Here is a 13930-nt window from a genome sequence, read left to right on the forward strand (position 1 = left end):
ATGATAAAACACAGATACGGAAACAACATAGGCAGACACACATGCAGAGACACACCAAGTGAGACACACCAAGACAAACAGAAGGACAACGAATCTGTGCCGAGGCCTTAAATGAGAGAGAGGGGAGGCCGGAGCAGAGAGAGGACTGGGGAGGCGGACAAACGAGGGGGTCCAGCAGACAAACGGGGGGACAAGGAGGGAGCAGTGTGGAATTCCGAACCACAATGGCCGGAGGAGAGAAAATGGTTTAGAGCAAGAAAATCTAAAGTTTGAGAAAGCAAATTTAGTAAAATTAAGAAGTGTAATGCAATACAACACAGAGGGTCGGTTAACACACAGTTAACGTATAGCCTGGTTGATTAACGTTCTTCCAAAGATTGCTGAATTAGAAGTTAAGTGTGGAACAGACAAGCAAGGAGAAATTTAGGACGTTTGGCAACACATTTAGTAAAATTAGAGAATTAATGTAATGCAACACAGAGAGTCGGCTAACACACAGTTAACGCATAGCCTGGTTGATTAACGTTCTCCCAAAAATTGCTAAAATTAGAAGTAAAGTGTGAGTTGTGAGTAAACCCTCTCCGTAGAGGTAGTTCAAACTAGATTCAAAGCTTTCGTGACTGCAGGAATTACTCTCTGGTTCTTTCGGTAAAGTCACATAGAAAATCAAATCAAATAATAGAATACGACGTTTCAGTTGCAACACAAGCAGCCATCATCAGTTAAGGCTTTACCTGGTTAATAACTTCCTTCCAATGGTTGCTCAATTTGTACCCTTCTTTTCGGTTGAAGTTATGTCAGTGTTTATATATCTGGATGGCTTCATGAACAAATCTTTGCTGGTAGCCCGAAGGTTTGCAGAGTCCCTTGGTCTCGGAAAAAACAATGTCGTGTGAGCCCACCGCGTTCAAGCAGTGGTCAGCTACGGCAGAGGTATTGGTTCTGCCGTGTTTCAAATCTACCCTGTGTTCACGAACACGGTCCGAGACATGTCGTTTCGTTTCCCCAATGTAACTGCTACCGCAGACACAACTTAGTTTGTAGACACCAGGGTATTGCATTTCAGGAATCACATCTTTCACAGATAGGATCAGGTCACGGATTTTGTGTACTGTGTTGAATCGAACCTGAATCTTGTGTTTGTTCAATATTTTGGGAATCTTTTTGGTAACCCCTGCTATGTATGGCAAGGTGATGGTTTTGACCATCTTTAACAAACACAAGATTCAGGTTCGATTCAACACAGTACACAAAATCCGTGACCTGATCCCATCATGCTAGTTATTCAACTAAGCTGTAGACTATGTCTACACGTCGCGGACTGAGTACCTGGCTGTTGGACGACGAGGACGAGGACTTCGTGCAGCTTGCAGCTCCGGAGGATGCGGGGGAGACGCTATTAGCGTAGCCGGGTGCCGGCTGGGCGCTCGATGCTTCGCTGTCGGGAGGCGCACGAGCGTCTCGCGGAGCTCCTCCACACGGCGACTTCGCTATTGGCGGAGTTTAGCCTTGCGGTCTCGCCAGCGACGGAAGGAGCGGCAAGACCACTCGTGAATGGCGACTCTGCCGCCATTTCACGATGGGCGGGAAAGGCGGTGTCGCAGCCCGTGCGATCGGCTGCCATTTTACCGCCTGCGCAGAGCGTGCAGCCCGCCAAACTTGAAGATGCGCAGACGGCGCCGAGGGACAGCCCGGCTCTCCAATGTCGGCTTCCCTTTGTCGAAGACTTCATGGTTCCCAACGACGACTGGATGGCCTTCAAGCGGCGGTTCCTCATGAACGCCAGCTTAGCGAGATGGTCGGATAAGGAGGCGCTGCGAGCAGTACCTGCCGTCCTTGACGAAGGCACCCATGCAGCGTTTCTCGCCATCCCGCCGCTGGAAAGATCCACCCTTACGCAGGCCTTCGATCAACTGGCGTCCATCTACGGGCCTCCGGCGGACGCGTGCCACAGAGTCGCCAAGTGCGTCCGAGTCCAGCAACTTTTGCATTGGGACGAGGCGCTGGCGATTTGCGCTGTGTCCCGCACGGAGCCGGGGACCACCGCATACAGCGGGGCCCCTTACGGAAGACGAGTCGGCTCGGACGGGTGGCGATCGGGGTGATGGTGGCACGCAGCGGACGGGCAAGCGGGGGCGGTCGAGGTCGTCTTCTCGTTCCAGAGGCTGCCGTGTTACCTGCTACCAGTGCGGCCTATCGGGCCATGTGGCTTCGGGCTGCCGCGTCCCACGTCGACGCCTCCCGGCGTGATCTCCATCCTGCTCTCCTCTATGACCTGAGGCGAGTCACGACGCACTCCACACTCGACCCCTGGCCTCACTTCACTCATCTAGCCAATTTGGTTCGCGTCCCGATCGCGTGTCGGTAGGGGAAAGTCCTACGTGTAGTCGCGAGGTGCATCAGCTCCGACCGGGTCAGTGGTCGGAGCTGGCCCATCGAGTTGTGGCTGCGACCGAGGGTTCGTCTACGGTGCTTGGGTCTATCGAGGGTGTGGAGCTAAGGATGCTGAACGACACGGGTGCATCGGCAACTATCATTACAGTCCAGATTTTTACATTCTGCCCCCTAAGTGTCGGGTTCTCGACCTTGTCGATGCGCCATGTGTCGCTGCTGACGGAGGCTCGTTGGGTATCATCAGTCGGATCACGGCCGAGGTACGCATCGCCAATGTTAGCTTGTCGGGACACGTTTTTGTTTCAACGTCCTTGACTGTTCCTTATTTACTTGGGACCGATTTCCTTGGCAGAATGCCATTGGAAATCTGCATTGACCGCGGCTGTTTGGAATTGCCGTGTGGCATTTTTGCCTTCCCCTACCCGGTTAGGTGCGGCTAACGCGACGGTGCAGATGTCCGTGCGCCAAACGGGAGAAATCAAGCCCGGCAGGCGAACGTCTGTTCCCCTCCGTTTGAGGGAGCCGCTCGATTTGGGTACTGCGGGGTACCGAGCTATAGCTCAGACGTTGGTGTCCGACGACCAGGAACCTTGTGTTCAGGTTCGAAATGCTGGGTTGGACACCACGGTCATTCAGGAAAGTACGTGGTTGGCTCATGCGGCTCTGGCATGTCTGGTAGGGGGCGTTGTCGGGAATGCGAGTGCGGAGCCTTGCACGCGACGATCCCGGGATGTGATTAATTTCTGTGCTGTCTGCCCCTCTCGCCTTGAACCGGTCATCGCGCCGTGCGAATTCATCTGATCTCCATATCGCTAGGGCCGAGTGTTGAGTGCGTCCGGCAATCCGGGGCGAGTGGCCGCTGCGGTTGCTCTTGGGAGGGGTGATTCTGTCTCGTCCCCGGCTGCGGTACACTTGGCGTCCCCTGAACGGTCGCGCATGCTGGTTTTGCGGGCTTCGAGGGGGGTGGACCCGCCGGCCTGGCCTGCTGCTCTTCGTGAGGAGCCGGGTCCAGCGGAACATTAACATTCCCTGCGGGTCCTCCAGTGGTGCGAGCCACCTCCCCTATGGGGAGGGGGGGGGGGGCCCGGCATCACGGACCCGCTCAAAGACTCGTACGCGATCCTCTTGCACACACACTCCCTCGGTTGCTTGTCATGCTCGCTGAGTCGCGGCGGTCATTGGTTTAACCTTGCCGCCATTGCGCTTGCGTCTGTCGTTACACGATGAAGTTGGGAGGTCTGATGCTAATGGGGGATCCCGTGGTTCACGCTCTTCTTTTATATTATTGTTAAGATGGTGTGGTTATTATGGTTTTGTTGGTTTCCACCCTTCTCCCTGTTGGTTTGTACATTTGTACATAGTGTAATTTTTGTACAGGTGGGTTGGGGTATTTATTTCTGTTGAGGCACACTGTGTTTTTTTGCTCGTTGCATTTCACTTATTGTTCGTTGCGGGGGGAGTTGACAGCCGGGCCGGCTGGATGCTACGAAGAGGGGGGGAGGGCGGGGGGGTGATGTAGTGACATCGGTGCCGGCCCGGAAGGGTCGTGCCGTTCGATGTTCCTAAATCGTGGACAGCACCGTGTGGGTGGCTGTGTGTAATACCAGCCTTAGAGGGGCTTGGCGAGCACTGGGATAGTGTGGGCACCACGCACAGCGTGTGGTGGGGGCTCCCCCGAGGAGGAGGGGGTGAGTGTCAGCCCAGGGGCAGGGTTGCCCCGGGCCATGGCACTCTGGTTGACCCCGTAGACACGTGATCCGGAATGTCCACACAGGGGGTCCCAGGTGGGGGGACTAGTGGATGATCACGTGTCCGGAGAGAGCACTTGAGAAGGATCGAGAGGGAACGAGAAGGCGGGCGGGGCCGAGGACGGGGCCGAGGGGCAGAGCGGCCCCGACCAGAGAGGGATATAAGGCGGATCCCTGAGACCAGGGTCGCTGCATTCTACAAGCTGGAAGCTCAACATCTACAAGCGGGAAACTCTACATCTCAAGCTGAAGCCTTCCACCTTACGAGGCAACCACGTGGTCAGAGACCCGAGTGAGGAATCCACCCTTCCAAGCAATAACTCACTGTAGTTATTACGGTGTTACGGTGTTACAAATAAAAGTGTTGCCTCTAAAAGGAACAACGTCTGCAACTCAGTTGGACCCACTACACTTGTGTGGCGATCGAAACGTCGTGATCTATTATTTTTTTACCTACGTGACTTTACCGAAATAACCAAAGTGTATGGATTCCTGCAGCCACGAAAGCTTCAAATCAAGATTGACACGTTTATATATTTACGCGATCTAACCCAAAAACCTCTATTATGGATATATTGGTCGCGAAGCCTATAATTGCTAGTGTACAAACATACATTCATTGTATTACGATTACGTGATTTGTGACACATTACTGCATTGGCAGTAATTAAACAAAAATTACATGAACTAATTTGTATGTGCGGTACATCTCAATCTTCATCTGCGCAGAAAATCGCAGACGCGCTTGCCAACACTACGAAATGTAAGACCCTATCCCCGACCATTGTTACAAAAAACTGAAGACATTCGCTAATATTGCTGTGGCCTTAAAAGAAAAATATACAGTAAGAAACATTTCAGGCGAATTCCTCAATGTATGTGCTATGAAGAAGGGCCATTGCCCAAAACGTCACTTATATATTTTCCCTTTGAAGGCCACAGTGTTATTTATAAATGAGTCAAGTTTACTTTTTGATTCATTATAATAACTAGCGGCCAGAGGGTCTTACACATCCTAAGTATTGACAAGCGCACCTGGAAATGTTATGCTCATGACTAATGTGGAGCTGTGCCCCATATGGAGCTTAGTTACTGTGGTCAGCAATGCAGTCGCAGTGTTTTGGTTTACATTTTATTCGTGTCTCTATTTGTTTAATTCCAGTAACCTTTACAGCTTACCTTCAATTTCGCTCACTACTGGAATGTCGCCTTCGAGAGGTTTTTGTTCTCTTTGTTAACTGTTGATACCAGCTGCAATAACCGCCCTAGTTGTTGAGAGCTGTGCTTTGTTTATTGCTCTCTTCAATTACACAAGTTAAGCCATTATCAAAATACAGCATCTCTCTGCTAACATTCTTCAGTCAAAATATTGAAACTGCTGCTCTGAATAAGCAGCATTTGCCAAAAATTACAACTTATTATATCCATGTTACACTTCAGGATACAGAATTGCTAATGTATGCGGTTGTATATCTTCTGTATGTTCGCTACAGCCAACTCAGGCCTTGTTTTATCTCTCACGCCTCTGTCGAATTCTTGAGTTTCGAGTTTATTTGATTTATTACACAGATGTTGGTCCCATTTAGCCAGTTGCACGACACTTTTACAAAGGAGATCCTTGCTACATAAGCACAGCAACATGAACATAACCAGGACATTCGAAGTGAGTGCTTTGGGATTCTTGATACCAGTGTTGGATCTGTCGGTGGACAATGGCGATAAGTAGCCCCTTCCCTTATTGAAATAAAAAAAATGTAGGGCAGTATTTCAAAAGCTGGACAGTTTTGGACCACATCCCCCCCCCCCCCACGCCATCTGGGAAGTTTCCCAGGTCCGCCTCTGCTTGGTGCGGAGTGCATTTGATCTCTTCTCACAGGGGAATTTCGCTGAGATTGGAGGACGAGGATGAGAGTGACAGCTCTAGTGAGAGCGAGGAGGAGGAGGAGCAGCTTGATCGGCGCCAGGAAGCCAGCATGGATCTACCGTCAGAGTACTGGCAAATCCAGAAGCTCATCAAGTACATCAAGGTGACCTACAGTGTGCATTCTATTTGTTGTTGCAACTTTCAGAGCCTCCCCTCCTGGACATCTGTGAAAAGAGCCTCTTAGCTCATCGGATTCCTCCAAGAAAAATAAAGATTCTGATCCTGTTACAGACTTGTAGATGTTCTTGCTCAGATGCATGAACCATTCATATTCGTGATGTGTTTTTCAATCGTAACTTTTTAAACACAGTTACCGAGCACAGGCCCAAAGGCCCGATACGTCAAGCGGGTTGATAGCACCTCCTTAGATGAATTTACTTCCAGCCACTCCCACCATCCAGTTGAATTCGCTTGCATTATCTTTACAGAGTGGGAATCCAACAGCGACGGTGATTGCGCTGTGCTGTATGAGGGACTTCAACTTGGCTCAGGAGACGTGCCAGCTCGCGATGAAGGACGTCGGAGGGTTGGAAGTCCTAATCAACTTGCTCGACACTGATGACATTAAATGCAAGGTAAACACTTGGATTAAGATTAATTTCTAAAAGCGTATTCTCTGTTATAGGGCAGCTCATTAAAAAATATATTTTAAAAGCAGTTATTTGTATTGCGATATTGGTCGCTCTTCATTTACGTATATAAAATGTAGGGCAGTATTTGCACAAGCAAAGTTAACAAAACCACTCAATACAATGGCCAACAACGCTCCCTTTGAATACCAGAAAAATGCATAAACTATGTAATGGGTGACATTTCTCGCAGTGGCCTTCATAGCGCAGAAATAGCCATTACCTGAAACGGGCAGTGTTGATGATTGTTGTTGAGTGTTTTTTAATTTCCACAGGAGCTGTGTATTAAGCATGTAGCGATTCACCCTCCAGCAATTTGACAAATTGCTTTGGGGAACCGATCTGCTTGAAGAATAAGTTTCTCGTCTCGTTTTGACACTGCTGTTCGCATTTCTCATTTCTCTGCCTTTTTTGTACGCTTGTATCAACGTCATTAGCCTCCGTCGTCTATCAACAGAGCATTCGCTTACCGCTTTCATGATCTATCTCAGGTGCACGATTAAATTAGTTCATTGTGAGAGTTCATGTCCATTGATTAATCAGTGTATCGTTACTTGACTGCTGAAGGTAGTAACTACAATGAGTAAACTATTAATTTCTTTGAATAATTTTCTGGAATTGTAAGCACAGCATTTTTGTGAGCGGTAGTTGTCTCAGTCTAAGTTCACAATAGTGGTTGTGACACTGCCATTCATGCAGCTAGTATGTGGACCCTGTACAAATGCAGCTTCTGTTGTGGTGCATGTTAACGTTCCTCATGCATTGATCAAATATAATGGACATTCGCGGCAACATTCAATTTACATAAAATGTATCGAGACACTTAAAGGCCCTACCACTTCCTTCGCCTGCCCCTCGAGCGACACTGAGGTTGCCTCCATGCCTCAGAGTCACAGTCATTTATGTCTCTGAAATGTTGCGCGTTATAATTTGCATGATTGTTTTTATTGTTACTATCAACTCTTAAATTGAAAGTAAATTGCAATGAATACAGTACAACTCATCTTATTTGGAATAATATTGGAGAATGCTATTGTGAATAGGCAAATTTGTGGATGAGGAGTTTTCATTGGTCTATAAATGATGTTCATCATAAGACAACAGATTAAAGGGTTCATTATTTTTATTTCTGAATTAACTTGCTTTTGTATTGTCAATTTCCTGCTTACAGATTGGATCACTTAAAATACTGAAGGAGATTAGCCACAATTCACAAATCCGCCAATCCATTGTAGACATTGGCGGCCTCCAAACTATGGTAAACATCCTGGATTCCTCTGAAAAGGAACTCAAGTGTTTGGCGGCTGAGACAATCGCCAATGTTGCTAAATTTCGGCGGGCACGAAGGACAGTCCGGAAGCACAATGGTATAAAAAAACTGGTAAGTGTGTAATCACATGATCCACAGTGAAGAGGGAATGTCGGATGAACCAATCACGTCACACCATCTGCACAATAGATGTCCTCATGCATACATTATCTTCTCTAATCCTCTTCTTATCCCAAAACAGCAAAGTCAGCTGCATGATCAAGCAGTGGGTGACCTGGCTTCGTGGCAAACTGTGAATCCACAGTTAGAGAGCATGCACAGTGGGGGTATAATAATCCTCATTATCAATCCATCATCATCGTCGGTAATGATTATACCATTTCTGTGATCAGTAGCCACAGCGATCACTTGTGGGTGCCCTTCTTACCCACAATGCCTCTTATCCACAATCACATCTTACCACGATCGCGTGGTAGTTGAGTTACGAGGTTTTTTTTTATTTTCCAGGTGGGATTAATGGACTGCGTTCCCATGCGCTCCGCCAATTTAAGTCCCGCGCAAGAGAAGGACATCGAGGTCGCTCGCTGTGGGGCCCTAGCGCTGTGGAGCTGCAGTAAAAGCAGAAAAAACAAGCAAGCCATCCGCAAGGCGGGAGGCATCCCGCTGCTGGCGCGGCTGCTCAAGTCGCCCCATGAGAACATGCTCATCCCAGTTGTGGGCACCTTGCAAGAGTGTGCTTCAGAGGTGCGTGCACAGAGGGAACGATCAGTTATGAGGTTATCAGATATTTTCTCTGGAGTATTCTAAAGTCGTCAATTATTTTGCCATACGTATCCTATATGTAGGAATGAATGCTTTTCGTGAGGGTACACGTGGTACAATTGCATGCTGTATGCTTAACATTGGCGACTGCTAGTGATGAATTTAAAATCTAAGTTAAACATTCCACAGGATCATGAATCAGAGAATAGAAATGAAAGACACATTTACTTCTGAGAAAAGTAAACGAGCTTGGTGAAGATACATCACGAGAAGGGATGATGGTCAATTGATGAGACTGGTGATGGAACAACAGATAAAGAAGGAAACATGCCTTCGAGGATGACTAATGAGGAAATGTAACGAGAATAACCTGATAACCTACTGATGACGAACGCTTGTTTTCTTCTTGATGACGAACACTTGTGTTGCGATCGAAATGTCGTAGTTTTTTGTTATTTTCTGTTATTTTCTTTGAACCTATCTAAGTGACTTTACCGAAAGACCCAAAGAATAACCTACTGAAAATCCAATGTTCCAGCAAACATTGCCTCCTTTAGAGTCCAAATATTGATTTAACAGGAAAGCCCATTGGTTAATTGATCAATATGATCTGTTGTAAGGCTTCTGTTTTGCCACTCAACTATGGAAGGTATATTATATAATACCAGCCAGGGAATTATATATTTGTAAGCCAAATACTGTATTAGTCAAACACTGCTGCTATTTGTCGTCTCAAATTCTGAGGCCTGGATCCAGTGCCTTGGAGGTAGCTTTCCCAAACTGAGTTAATTGCAGTGGTTAAATAGATGGCCATCGTCATTGTACATCCTCTTATTGAGAGAGAATATGGAGATGGGAGAGGATCTTGGATTTATGTTTTTTGTTACCTCTATGTAATGTTTATCATGGCTACACATTAACTTAGTGCTGCGTTTTCACAGTATATGCGATCATTAAAAACTAAATATAGAATAATATTTGTTGCTATAGGCAAGCTATCGACTCGCCATCCAGACGGAGAAGATGATTGAGGACTTGGTCAAAAACTTGAACAGTGACAACCAAGAGTTACAAATGCACTGTGCAAGTGCCATATTCAAGGTAATCTGCATTCCCAGACTAAACACATTTCATTCAATGCATGTCAAACACTGGGAGGAACATATATACGTTTTTATAGTCAATGTTTTAAGTTCTTTATCATTAAATGACTTCAGAAAAGACTTTACTCCTATTGCTATTCCTATAATTGAATAAAAAATACATATGTTTAATTGAAGAATTAAAACTGGTATTTGTTACTATTTTATACCTAGATTGTTTTGTTATTACAATAGAGGGGATTAGTCTGCTCATATGATGACCACTGTTAATGTCCAACAAAGTGGTACTAATTTTATTGAGCACAGGTGAACGATGCACTCTTTGACGTATCCCCACAAGAAAAAGTCGCAGGGTGTGATGTCTGGGGATCTTGGGGGCCAAGAGTGTAGCGCCAAGCCTGTGTGTCATTTAGAAAACGTCAAACTTGCAGGTGCCAATGTGGCGGGGTGCTTCGTCTTGCTGAAAAATTAAGTCATCGGAATCTTCATCAAGTTGTAGAAAGAGCCATTTCTGCAGCATTTCGAGATACGCTTGCCCGGAATTGTGTTTCCCTCGAAAAAGAAAGGGCCATAGACCTTTCTTTGAGAAATGGCACAAAACACGTTCACTTTCGGGGAATTACGCTCATGCTCTACAGTTTCGTGTGGATTCTCTAATCCCCATATGGGCACATTGTGACGGTTAACTTTACCGCTTAGATGAAACGTTGCTTCATCACTAAAAATCAAACGCGGTAAGAAGTTGTCATCCTCCATGTTCTGTAACATCGTATCACAAAATTATTCACGCTTTCCTTTGTCACCTGCACGAAGAGCCTGTACCATTTGCAACTGGTATGGCCTCATGATTAAGCGTCGCCTTTACATACGCCAGACAGTTGTATGAGGGATCGCAAGTTCTCGGCTGGCACGACGAGTGGACTTGTGCGGGCTACACAGAAAACTCTCTTGAATTCTTCTCACGTTTTCCTCTGAGGTGGGGTGGTCGCCCCGTGCTCTTCCCCTTACATAAACAGCAGCCCGTTTCCTCAAATTGTCGGTACCAACGACAAATGCTCTTTGACATCGGCGGATCAATGCCAAAACGCCGTTGAAACGCACGCTGCACCGCAATTACGGATTCAGTCTTGCTGAACTGCAGAACGCAAAACGCTCCTTGTGTTGCGGGGGTCACCGTCTTGCAAATGACTGAGACTAGGGGCTGTTTGTGCGCTGGGAGAGGCATCTCGTGGTAATCATTTGAAACTCTATGCCCCGCCCTCTCTATGCCCTGCCCTCTCAAGTGGTAAGAGATTCATTCATGGGTGGTTCGTGGTTGCAGAGATATAGCGATTTCAAATCGGGTACATATTTTTAAAACACCCTGTATATGACTACTGTAGGCTGTCTGGTCACTGGATGATGTGAGATGGTGAGTATTAATAAGCAGACTCTTTTCTTGACAGTGTGCAGAAGATAAAGAGACCCGTGACCTTGTGCGGCAATACGGAGGCTTGCACCCGTTGGACATCCTGCTCGGAAAATCGGAGAACAAGGAGCTGTTGGCTGCAGTGACCGGGGCTATCTGGAAGTGCTCCATCAGCCAAGAGAACGTTGCCATGTAAGGAGACAACATGTGTCCTTCAAATATACTTATCTCCACATAAAAAAGTAATAATTAAACAACCCATCAGCCATACAGCCTTCTGGGAGTGCGTAATTTAAACAGCATTGATTTCAAGATAAGCATACTCTGGAATGGTTTCGAGTGTCTTAGCAGAGTCAGGATTGCTTGAATCAATGCTGGTGAACTGCCGATTAAGGAGACATTGCTTATTTACTTTGTTATTTATAGTCTCCACAAAAATTATGATTTAGTATTTTGAGTTTCCACGTAATGTTTTTGTTTAGCATACATTTTGAATAACTTTTCTAAGTTTAAAATGTAGGTTCGTTTGGAAGGCTTTTTCAGTTTAATGAAGTACTAAAATATAGGATTGATATGTAACCAATGTTTTGATATAAATGTGGCTAATGTGACATGCATCACTCTCTAGTTTAGATCAGCAGAATAAACATGTGCATATGTGGAATGGATGAAGTACCTCTGGTTAGAGAGCTGGAAGACCATAGATTTTATAGTTAAAGATCATGTATCGATAATCACATGGAGCGTAGTTTGCATTGCAACGCAGTTATCAATATACGGTTATACCTCAGCGAAGTCTTGGAATTAAGCCCCTTTATAACAAAGTCGCTCGTGGGGGGCTATTTCACCTCCCATTTTTTGCAAAAAAAATCGACAAAATGTAACAAAAATATCCTCAGATATCATGCAAAGCGATTAACAAAAAGAGTAACATTTTAAACAGGTGTCCTGTCAACGTGACCGATCGTGGAGTTTGTTTACTGAATATTATCAGCAGCCAATGAGCGAAGGGCTTCGTGAGTCTCCCTCACTCGGCCCAAACAGCAGCGCGCTTCCCCATTCTTTCCCCTCCTGCCCGCCATTTTACTCGAGCTCCTCGTTGTTGGTAATGTTTGATATTGTTTTTTGCAGTGATAAAGTGCAGTGTAAATCTATCTCTTTGAAACGAAAAATGCAGATCATAAGGAGAGCAGAAGCAGGAGAGATGAAAGAGAAGTGGCACTTTCGTTCGGGTTAGCGCAGTCCACCTTAAATACATTTTGAAGGCCAGCAGATAAAGTACAGGTTACTATGCAACAATCTAGTGACCTTACTGCTACTAAACTTACACGCACGTGAAACGTTGTTATTGGGGAAATAGAGAAACTGCTAAGTGATTGGGTGGGCGATATCACACAGCACCACATGCCACTCGGTTAGGCGCTGATAATACAGAAGGCACTGAGCCTATTTGATGTTTCTCTGAAGTCCTGGAACGTATCGCCATCCTTCCTCTCTTATATTTACCTCTGATAATGAAGTTTCTAACAATGAGGTGATGTCATGGAATTCATCTACTTTGTTAACCGAGGTATTACTGTACAGTATAAATTGTATCTATGAGAACCTTTTTCCGTTATTAAGGTGATAAAAGATAAGAACAGTCTTTATCCTTCCTACCAATAATACATTTGTTAAGATGTTCAAACATTACTTAACCAGAGGAGCTATTCATGCTTTGGTATTTGCATCGTCCTTGTGTTGTTCACCTTTTGAAATTCTTTGCTCTATAGGACTGGTGAGACAAAGCCATGAAGGAGGCTGTCTCTGGTGCAGGTTAATCAGTTTCAAGGACAATGCATACGTTATCAAATAAAAAATTTCTTTGCACACTATACCATAAATATGTGTGGGTAATGCAGACTTAATGCCTTGGAATAGGTGTCTATTTGGTGTTTGAACATCTTAACACCTGTATGATTGCTTTCTCTTTGATCAGTATAAATTGTACTGCTCGTCTGAGACAAATACCACTTTCTACGTTTGGTTATTGTCCTGTAATATGTCGGTGGGAAAAAAATATTTCACAAACACCTGAATCGGATCCATAGAGTTACACTCATGGTTTTACTACGATCGTTGTTACAAGCCACTAAATAATACTAATGTTACAGGTCACTAAATAATACAAATGTTACAAGTCACTAAATAATACTAATGTTACAGGTCACTAAATAATACTAATGCTACAAGTCACTAAATAATACTAATGTTACAGGTCACTAAATAATACTAATGTTACGAGGGCTTCACGGCTGGTGTCTTTGTGTGCTTGCAGTCTGCAGGAGTTGAGGACCATAGAAACTCTGGTGTCCCTGTTAAGCAATCAACCAGAGGAGGTGCTCATAAACGTGGTGGGAGCGCTGGGTGAATGCTGCCAGGAGCCAGCTAATCGTGCCATAATCCGCAAGACAGGCGGCATCCATCCCTTGGTACAGCTGCTCACGGGCACCAACCAACCGCTCCTCATCAACGTCACCCGAGCAGTGGGTGCGTGCGCCATGGATCCTGAAAACATGGGGTGTGTATGATGGATTACTGCACGCGCAGTCACACCCACCCACGCACAAACAACGATGTGAGACCAAAACAAACGCACAAAAAATGTTATGCCTTAATTGTACTGTGGTTGGTTGGCCTTTATACAGTAGTA

At 45.8% G+C, this 13930-nt stretch overlaps 1 protein-coding gene across 2 annotated transcripts in view; it reads left to right on the forward strand.

Annotated features, from left to right (window-relative positions):
- Positions 1–13930, forward strand: part of ODAD2 (outer dynein arm docking complex subunit 2) — a 37127-nt gene that overhangs the window by 15294 nt on the left and 7903 nt on the right. For both annotated transcript variants that reach the window (XM_032956854.2, XM_032956855.2), the window contains exons 10-16: positions 6019–6169; positions 6495–6641; positions 7867–8076; positions 8473–8709; positions 9718–9828; positions 11276–11430; positions 13556–13798. In XM_032956854.2, the coding sequence (XP_032812745.1) occupies positions 6019–6169; positions 6495–6641; positions 7867–8076; positions 8473–8709; positions 9718–9828; positions 11276–11430; positions 13556–13798 (1254 nt within the window). The remainder of the gene's footprint in view (positions 1–6018; positions 6170–6494; positions 6642–7866; positions 8077–8472; positions 8710–9717; positions 9829–11275; positions 11431–13555; positions 13799–13930) is intronic.

This window comes from Petromyzon marinus, chromosome 19, assembly GCF_048934315.1.
Source record: "Petromyzon marinus isolate PM22_M1 ecotype Great Lakes invasive population chromosome 19, UKy_Petmar_22M1.pri1.0, whole genome shotgun sequence".
NCBI classification, from domain to species: Eukaryota; Metazoa; Chordata; class Hyperoartia; order Petromyzontiformes; family Petromyzontidae; genus Petromyzon; species Petromyzon marinus.